At 38.2% G+C, this 9963-nt stretch overlaps 2 protein-coding genes across 2 annotated transcripts; both read right to left on the bottom strand.

Annotated features, from left to right (window-relative positions):
* Positions 1-733: 733 nt before the first annotated feature.
* Positions 734-5553, bottom strand: LOC137253762 (uncharacterized). The gene is made up of 4 exons (XM_067791191.1): positions 5264-5553; positions 5016-5207; positions 2007-2075; positions 734-1949 (listed from the first exon to the last, which is right to left on the bottom strand). The coding sequence occupies exons 1-4, from the start codon at positions 5549-5551 to the stop codon at positions 819-821; spliced, it is 1680 nt and encodes a 559-aa protein (XP_067647292.1). The 5' UTR covers positions 5552-5553; the 3' UTR covers positions 734-818.
* A 114-nt stretch (positions 5554-5667) lies between these two features.
* Positions 5668-7052, bottom strand: Snup (snurportin-1). Its single transcript, XM_067791192.1, has 2 exons — positions 5902-7052; positions 5668-5804 (listed from the first exon to the last, which is right to left on the bottom strand). Exon 1 carries the CDS (start codon positions 6924-6926, stop codon positions 5910-5912), a length of 1017 nt encoding a protein of 338 aa, XP_067647293.1. The 5' UTR covers positions 6927-7052; the 3' UTR covers positions 5668-5804; positions 5902-5909.
* Between the last annotated feature and the right edge of the window lie 2911 nt (positions 7053-9963).

Here is a 9963-nt window from a genome sequence, read left to right as displayed (position 1 = left end):
CCCCGCTTAGAAAAATTGTCTTCTAATTAAAAAAACTTATTTCTAAAATTTTGATGTTGCTTTGCCCGGGGTGTGAACCCAGGGCATACGGTGTGGTAGGCGTAGCACGCTACCATCACATCACGGTGGCCGCCATAGGAAATGATTGTAACTCCTTCTGGTGGGAAGGGGTTTTGATATGTAAAAATTAAATAGAAGCGAGGATAGGACACCACCCCGTGGAACCCCCTGTTTAATTTTTCTAGGTTTAGAAATTTCGTTCCTAAATTCGACCGACGCCTGCCGACCACTCAGATAATTAGCGGTCCATCTTTTTAGACAAGCAGGAAGGTGTGAGCCTTCTATGTCTTGGAGTAGCGTGCCGTGGTTGACTGTGTCAAAAGCTTTTGACAGGTCAAGTGCCACCAACACCGTCCTATGATGGGGTTTTTTGCTGATTTAATACGTAATTAATCTGACTGTTAATTGCATTAAGCGTGATGGTGGTGCTGCGCATTTTACGGAAGCCATGTTGGTGCGTGGCTAGGCGAAGATTTGCCGTGAAATGAGGGAGCAAACCGGTTTCCAATGTCTTAGCTACTGGCGAAAGGAGTGATATCGGTCGATAAGACTCACCTTCGTTAGCTAGTTTGCCAGGCTTTAGTAGAGGAATTTTCCTTGCCATTTTCCATTTTCTTAGGTCTAAGACTGTGGCGAACGCCTTCGTCATGTCCCCAATAAATAATGCATGGTCTTGCTTTCCCATCGAGTAAAATGTTTATTACATTTAAATATACTAAAGGTTTTTTATAATAGCATTCATATTCTAAACAGATGATTTACTTACGTAGTTTGGCTACGGTATTTTTATCCTGGGGAGATTGATTTGTTGAATTACTAAGCAATGCAGTGAGTGTTGCGTGTGATGAACTTAATGTGCTAGGCTTAGAAAGTTGGGCAGCATCACTGGAACTGCTTGCAATATTGCAATTCCCAACTGTGGTATTATTTGTCTGACTTTTATTTAATGGTGATGTTGCAGTTGTTGTTACAGAGGAAACTGTAGACGAAGAGGTGTTTGAATTATGTATTTTAGTGCCACTATTGCTACTGGGTATGATATTAGTGTTCTGTGTAATGCCTTGTAACAGTGCATTGCGAAGGTGACTGTTGCTGTGAGAGCCAACGCCAACCGAAAAAGAGTTTGTTATTAATCCCCTGCTCTTTATATTTAAGTCTACGAAGAACAATTTCATTTTTTGAATCATGAACTCTGGAACCGTAAATGTGTTCATCACATTAAGGTCAATATTTGACTTCGTTCGATATATTTCATGTGTTTGGTGTAATCGACATACCTCGTCGTATATTAAAAATAAGAAACGCGAGTTGCGATTTTGTGAAGCTATAACATTTTGAGAGCTTAACCAATCACGATCTTCATTATCGGGTAAATATCGTATTAATTCAGGATGTTTGCTAGCTAAACGCTCTTTGCCATCTGTACCAAATCCAAATGCTTGATTAGCCTGTAGATCTAATACAAACTTTGTTGTTGTTGATATATGTGCGGTATTCCAAAAAATTTGCCTTCGCACGGTAGTTGCTGCACCTGATACGGGTACAGTTTTCTGTGGCCTTTGTGCAAGCAGCTGCTGGGGTTGTTGTAATAAATTTGGCGTTGTATTCAAATTGACATTTGCCATTGTAGAAGTACTTGGAGGGATCGGCTGTATTTGCGAGTGTGTTGCAGCAGTTAATAGCTTTTTACTTGGTAATTCGCTCAAATCAGTTGCTTTAGGTGGTGGTCGTCTTACTGCAAATCGTAAGCTAGTTGCTTCCCCCGTAGAATATTGTGGCATAGTGCTGCCAGTACAAACAGATGTAGACGATTGTTGCTGTTTCGCATTACGATAAGGATTATATTGCGCTTTAGCATTTTCCAGTAGTGCACACGACATTTTTTGTAACTACAATATATATTACAATAAAAAATTAATGCTTAATTAACATTTACAAAAACTTACGATCTCTTCAGATACAACGTTTTGGCCCAAATTTTCTTTGATGTTTTGAAATGCGGGTTTAAAATAACTCTGTAAAGAACTTGTTACTTAGGCTTGAAACATTCGGTCAATGAAATTAGCACATTAAATAAGACTTAGGTAAAAAGATGGGTATTAAGTACTGATTATAAAGATTTATGTACATACATACATGTCAAACACGTATGCAGCGTGTATTAGTATATGAAACATCATAATTAAATTTTATTTTAAAAGCATTCAACAAAAAGGAAAACAAGTCTTAAATAGCACTGGTACTGATTCCAGGCCTTGTGTTAATCCTACTTCTGGTATACTACCAGACCACCGATTCAAAAGTTTTTTAGTTCCCGGTGTGATATAAGAAAGCTTCTAAGCCAATTCAACGTATTGTCTCTAATCCCAATTAATATTATTTGCCAAGTTTTATATTTCTGTCTAATGTTCGAACGCGCTTTTAAGACCAAGGAAAACTGCAACTATACTATCAGAATAGTACTCGTAGCGCTAGACCTATTAAAAGCTTTTGATACAGTCAACCACGGCACGTTACTGCAACAACAACAACTGCAAGACTAGAAGGGTCCTTCCTTACTCCAAGTCTCCAAAGGTAGACCGTAAGTTATCTGCCTGGTCGGCAAGCATTGGTGCAATTCAGGAACGTAACTCATAAACCCAGAAGAAATAAACGAGGGGTACCACAGGGTGGTTCCGCATTTGTTGAACTTCTACATATCGAAGATACCTTCGCCACCAGAAGGAGTCAACCTCACCTATCCCTGGCGAATCCTGTTTCATTAACAGCCGAGGCTCTGGCAACCCTCAACTCCTCATGGATGTAGAGGGTGGGAGGTCGGGATGCCCTAGAACCTCTGATGTGGTCATAACAAATCGTTCCCGAGATGGTCGGGCTTGGTACTGGAACGTACCGGATCTGCATCCTGTGGAGGACCATCAACATAGATAGATAACACTCCTAAAGGCCTTCTGGGAGTGTCCTTATCACTACAACAACAACAACAACAACAACAACCATTATATTCTACGCCGATTACTGCACAAAATGGCCACAGATCCAGGCCCAAAACATCAATGAGCTTTGTAATATAATAAACAGCTATCACCCTGATCTCTCCAGTTTTTTCGCCTCGCGAAACCTGACCAAATCGGCGGCGACCTTATTTACAACATGGACACGGCAAATGTCGACCATATTATATACATATTTCATGTACTCGCTTTAATCGGCATACCTCGTCGTATCTAAAAAATAAGAAACGAGATTTCGAATTTGTGAAGCTATAACATTTTGAGAGCATTGGAACGATTTTCCATCATCCCTCATCAAAATTTAAGAAACAAGTTTTTTCAATTAGAAGAAAATTTTTCTAAGTCGGGTCCCCCTCGGCAGGATTTGGCAAGCACTGCGAGTGTATTTCTTTTTTATTTTATTTATTTTATTTATAAAACAAGTAGCTCCTGTCCCGTCAATTTGTAGGAGAAATTAAAAGGAGCACGACGAAAATTGGAAGAGAAGTTCCGCCTTGCTGCTGAGTAATGTTTGGTTGTTGTTGTTGTTGTAGCAGTGCTTCGCCCCACCTAACAGACGCGACCGATCACAAACTGTCATCAATATCCTCTAACGGGAGTCCAAGGAAACTTGCTGTTTCAACAGGGGTGGACTATAGTGATTGGGTAGTTAGACGCGTTGGTTCCACATTACAATTAAAGAGATGGTTGGTGTCATGTGGGGACACATTGCAAGCGGGGCATACATTTTGTATGTTGGGGTTGATTCTGGATAGGTAAGAGTTTACCCTGTTACAGTATCCAGAACGAAGTTGAGCCAGAGTGACACGCGTTTCCCTGTGGAGTATGCGTTCCTCTTCGGCAAGTTTTGGATACTTTACTTTGAGTACTGGATTCACCGGGCAATTCCCGGCATAAAGGTCCGACGCCTGTTTGTGGAGTTCACCAAGGACCTGCTTGTGTTTTTCCGCTTCATACGGCTGGGTTCTCAGGTGCCGTATTTCCTCAAAATGCTTACGGAGATGACTTCTTAAGCCCCTAGGCGGTGCTGGCTCGTCAATCAGATGTCTGTTGGGATGCCCAGGTTTCTGGGTATTCAACAGGAACTGTTTGGTCAGCATCTCATTTCTTTCCCTGATGGGGAGTATTCTGCCTCATTATGCAGATGATGTTCTGGGGACATAAGAAGACAGCCCGTGGCAATTCTGAGAGCAGTATTTTGGCAGGCCTGTAGCTTCTTCCAGTGGGTAATTTTTAGGCTTGGCGAACATATGGGTGACGCGTAGCACGTAATCGGCTGGCTAATTGCTTTGTATGTATTCATGAGCGTTTCTTTATCTTTTCCCCAGGTACTGCTAGCAAGGGATTTGAGGATTTTGTTACGGCTCTGAATTCTCGGAACAATTGCAGCTGCGTGCTCACCAAAATGTATGGTCTGATCTCGTGGTAGTGCTTAATGAAATGGTGGACATTCTCGTACCTACTAGGAACTGCTTTTCGCTAAGTAACAATTCTTTGATATTGACAATGCAAACTTACAGAAGGTGAAAAAACTGCGAAGGCTAGGGGGATAACTATTCAGATTTAAAGTCAGCTCGTCTATGAAAGAACCCAATATTGCAATGAACATACGTAGCTATGCAGACTCGTTCTGTTAGGGAAGAAAAATCAGGTAGGTAGAAATTAAAAGAGTATAGGTGACTACCCTGCAGCACCTACTGTTTATTGTCATTGATTTATATGTTTCATTCCTGAATTGTAAATATGCCTGACTACCATGCGGTCTAACTTTTCAGAATGTGTGGGATAATTCCCCTATGTCGCTATGGTTGACAGGTTCAAAAGCTTTTTGACAGCGCTCCTTGCTTGTTTCACTCCCAAAATTTAGCAATTATAAGTATTGTTGGGGCATCAAAATATATACCAAAATTTTTCCAATAGATATTATTTAGATTAGTATACCTCCATGTACTGTTTTATTATAGAGTCAACTTCATGATCAAACGACTGTTGAATACTTATACGCAATAGCTCCAATGAACGCATCGCTGATTCAGCTGTGGTACCTGTTCCACTAACATGAAAGGGACAACTCAGACGCTGTCGCAATCGTTGTAGCATTATTTCTGCGATGTGGGGTGTCGTCACATATTTCTAAAATTTATTAGTGTTCATGGAAGATAATAAAAAATATTCATACACAAAATTACTATATTATCAGCAGCAACTGTGGTGGCAGTATTTGTAGTGACACAATTGTTAACACCTGCTAATGCAGGTACTGGTGTATGCTGCAATATTGATTGTGTGGATTGTACTTCCAGCCTCATGATTGGTGGACTCGCTATACTTGTAGCCAGTGAGTGTGTAGTTTGATTGGAGCAATTAGAGTCATCTGAAGAGGATTGTAACCCACTTGGCGATCTATTAGCTTCCGTTGAAGAGGCAGAAGTAGAACTTGTATCACTCAAAATTTTCCAGCTGCGCTGAATAACCATATCTTTTAATGTATACTTTATAGCGTTTATGTTTAGTTAATAATCTACATGTAATGTTGCGTTGCAAGAATTGCACCTATTGTGTATGTTTTATCACTTGAGTGAATTTGGAAACTAATCAGACACGAAAAGATTGAAATTTGTGTATTGGTATTTATTTTCTCTTGCACTCATAAGCTCATTTCTAGAATACACACACATCAAGCAGGAGCATGATTACACTGCGCAGTTGCAAACAATCAACTCATCATCCCTGCAAACCAGCATTCATATATTAATAGAAAGAAGTATCCAAATAAAGTAAAAGTCAAGCATTTTTTATTTACTAGCCAAGCTCAGCGTTTTCTTACCTTTGCACCTATTCATGAACGGAAAGTATTGATGAGTTTTCAATTTCCCAATCAATTGTTTTATAAAATTCGTTGTTGGTGCACAATGAATCTTCAGTGTCCATATCTTTTGAGATTTGCTTCCTTTGCTTGCGTTTTAGTTTTTGGTTATCCAATGCAACATCAAAATCTTCCATATAAGGCAGTGGTGCTACATAATTTTCAGGTTTTTCATAATTTTCATTGACTTTAATTCCCAATACATCAGAAACCATGAACGCAAATAACCACCCTACTAGTGGCGTAGAACCACATGTGTAACTTGCTTCCTTGTGATAAAATAACAGACCATCAAGTTCAGGTTCATTCTCTGGCCAAATAGGAAAGCGCTGGAGAACTTCTGATACGTCAGCAAAATTTTCAAAGTCATATCGCTCTAATAACTTCAAAGGCTTTTCGTTATATTGGCTTCGATTGGACAATTCTTCACACTCAGCAAACTTTGATCGCAACCAAAAAAAACGAAATTGTGTTTCACAATGGATAAGCTCCTGGTTACCATATACTAGGGCATCCAATACGTAAAAGGTATCTTGGACATTTGAATAAACACAGTCGAGTAAGGTATTTGTTTGTTTTCCATTTCCGTTGTCACCTGGAAGTAGCGTGTTAAATGACATTCTTTTACGACCAGCCTTATTATACATATCAGTGCGGCCATTAGAAGCCATCAATAAGCACCGCTGCCCCTTCGGGCATGGCATCATAAACCAATCATCTAAGTTTTCTGGTCGCTCGCGTAACCATTCAGATAGCTGGAGGCTATAATCGCAGTCGTATGCATCTTTTAATGTTCTAAAGTTAGTTGTTTTGGCGGGGAATTTGTTATATTTTGCTTTTTGCCGGCTCTGCCTGAAATCCACATTTCGTTGAACATCTTGCAACAATTGTCGCTTCTGTTTTTGTTCCTCCAAGAGCTTCTTCCGCCTCTCTTCTTGCATATCTGCTCTATTTTTCGCACTTTGTTTATATAAATCACGAAACATATTTGTTATATTGTGAATATTCCGAACAAAAGCGAGTAATATTTGTATTTGTATAGTACATGTGAATTATAAATATTGCGAACAACTTTTCAAAATAAAAGGACTGTCATTTTAATGTAGAGAAGCATGCCAGTTATCGTTTGTCGATAGCTGATTTCTCGTTTAATGTTCACACGGAATGATAATTGGATAATTCAATAAGGGGTTCCGTCCAAACAGAGCCATTGGCGCATACGCGCATAATCATAGTCAAAATAAAATAGATTTTAAATTTAGTTGCAACTTTTTGACATAATTTTCTATGAGCTATCTGTCAAAAAAGCTGAAACTAAATTTTAAACCTATTTTATTTTGACATGATTATGCGCCAATGGGTTTTAAATTTAGTTTCAGCTTTTTGAGAGATAGCTCATAGAAGATACGTCAAAAAGCTGCATCTAAATTTAAAACATATTAGCCCGTAATCATAGTCGAAATAAAATAGAGTTTCATTGGTTTAAACATGGTTCTAAGTTAAATAACATTTTAAGTCTGTTATACTCCACTTAAGTACTATTTTATATCTAAAAAAGTATTTTAATTTTAAAATGACATCAGCCCTACTCAAATTTTTTAAAAAAGGTTTTAAGTTGTTGGTCTGCTGTCAAAAGTTGCGAGAAATTAAACAATTTGCTATTTAAGCGCGATGAACTTAAATGGAAGTGAAAAAAGGCTTCCCCGACAAGCAAATATACGTCAAGAGCTAATTTATTATCAGCCCAATTCTAAACGAAAATTCCGTGCGAGTTTTTTCCCTACTCCCATTCCTCGTATTCTAAATAAAAATTCCTTGTGAGTTTTTTCACTTCTCCCTGAATGTGAATGTGAGGGGAGGGAGATTTCTTTGCCATTTCATAGGAGTTTTTTCACTAGTTAAATTAAAGGGAATGCATCAAAATAGTTAAAGAAAATTCGTTCTTTTAAGAAAGAACACTTATTTGTGCAAATTTGTGCTAAAATATTTATTTACATTCTACCACAATATTTTCACTGTTAATACAACAACAGCAACCACACTATTCTTTATTTTAAGTCGAAAAGCGTATCATAAGCAACGGAAGAGCTCTTTGTATATTTGAAGCAGCCATCCAGAAATTGCGTAAGGATTTTTTAAGAAGGCTTAAATAGATTTTGGCATATGGCGAAAGGCGAACTCAACTCGACCTGGCCGCCAGAAAATTGCTTTGCAGAATGAAAGCAGGCAACTCCGGCGGATTTGTGTTATCCCGCCGTCTTCTTCTTTTGCTCCTCTGTTGATGTTGCTGTGGCACCAATTCATTACTCATTTCAGTGAATACAACGTGAAATGCAATAATGCGCATTGTTATTTCTTAATTTCAAACAAATTCGCAACAATAATTAAACTTTTAAATTTTTTAAACAAAATAAGAAATGCGCAACGAAATTTCAATTGACAAAACAGCTGACTTCGAAAATTCGAAATTGCTATTCCCCAATTTTTCTTCTCCCTAGGAGAAAATAATTGGAGGAATTTTTCCGCTGGAATAAAAAAATCCGCGAGAACAAAATTCCGCGAGAATATTTAGAATTGGTCTGTATACCTAGAATGCGTATTAATATGTTTGTGACCAAATTACACAATTTGAAAATATGTCATGGTTACTTGGCTCCACATATGTGAAATCTTTGAATAAGACTATTATACTGTTTTCACACAGAAACTTAATGATCTCATTTCACATTCTAATGAAATCGTAATTTTTTTGCTTTCACACAGAAGTAACTGCTCGATTAGTATGAAGGATGAAATGTCAAGCGAATAAAATGACAATGCTATATGACAGACAATCATGGCGGAACGATACAAGGTGGCAGCATGGTGACATACCTACAAACAAAAAAAATTCCATGTACTTGTAAATTCGATGGACAAATGTCAAAATCGTACTGCGCCGGTAGTTGATGTATCAAATCAAATAAAAAAGGTTATAAATAACTGTTCGATGCGGCCACCTTGTGTCGTTCCGCCATGCAGACAATGACATTTACTTTGACAAATGACATTTTTAAGCACTGAACACACCAAAAACTAAGAAGCGGAACGCGGCCAACAGAGTTGCATTGTGCTTTTGATTTCATTAGGCATTCGATTAGCTACTAATGAAATAATTATAGATTCGAATTTTTTAGAGAAGATTGAGCTCAATAAGCGTCTTAATGTAGAAAACTGCCTTTATTATTCAATAAGCCGTCTGTGTGAAAATAGTATAACGCATTCATAGATATTTCCCTTCAAAAAACGCGAGTACTCCATAAATAATGTAAGGAATACTCCTTTGGGAGTATAGGAGTGTTCCAAAACTAATCTGTATTCATACAAAAAATGTGCTCCAATTAACACTGCGATGTCCTAGGAGAGGAGTAGGTGATCCCACTCTCGCTTTGTTTGTGAGTATTCCATAGAGTACATACGTGAGAGTACTTTCCAAAGTACTTTCACTGTAGTACTCCATGGAGCACCCACAGAGGATCATATGCCAAAGTACTAAAGAGGAATTGTTTCGGAAGAATTATCGGAGTGAATTTAATTTAAAATGAAAGCAAATGAAGAGGGGCAATAAAACTTTTATATTTTTTACTTCGAATATTCTTATGTTATTTAGCATTTGCGTGAATAAAGAAACTAATTGCCGTCTTTCAATGAGTTTTACAGCTCCGGCTCACGCTCAATTCTCACGGGAATGCTCTGGATCATTGAGAGACTTGAGAAGCAGATGACGTGAAATTTTCGCACACGTGAAATGTGATAGGCAGATGTCGCCGCTGTTTTTCATTTAACTCATACAGCGAAAGACTAAGCAGCGACATCTATTTTTGAAAAAGTAGGTATATTAAAGGCCGCGTTGCCAACCTAAAAAGAAGTAATTAACAAATTATCTGGCTCACAAATTGAACCAGACTTCTATCTGGCTCAAACCGTTGTTGTTGCATTTACATGCAAAATTATTTATCTGGCTCAGGATTTTGCCACCGGATG

The sequence above is a fragment of the Eurosta solidaginis genome, chromosome 5, assembly GCF_040869045.1.
Source record: "Eurosta solidaginis isolate ZX-2024a chromosome 5, ASM4086904v1, whole genome shotgun sequence".
Classification (NCBI taxonomy): domain Eukaryota; kingdom Metazoa; phylum Arthropoda; class Insecta; order Diptera; family Tephritidae; genus Eurosta; species Eurosta solidaginis.
This window is presented reverse-complemented; position numbering and strand designations above follow the sequence as displayed.

Excerpts from the sequence above, each read along its gene's own strand:
- LOC137253762 (XM_067791191.1), bottom strand. The coding sequence starts at position 5,551 with ATGGTTATTCAGCGCAGCTGGAAAATTTTGAGTGATACAAGTTCTACT. Across the intron at positions 5,208-5,263 it reads CAGTTGCTGCTGATAATATA|AAATATGTGACGACACCCCA; the intron begins GTAATTTTGTGT and ends AATAAATTTTAG. Across the intron at positions 1,950-2,006 it reads ACGTTGTATCTGAAGAGATC|TTACAAAAAATGTCGTGTGC; the intron begins GTAAGTTTTTGT and ends TATATATTGTAG.
- Snup (XM_067791192.1), bottom strand. The coding sequence starts at position 6,926 with ATGTTTCGTGATTTATATAAACAAAGTGCGAAAAATAGAGCAGATATG.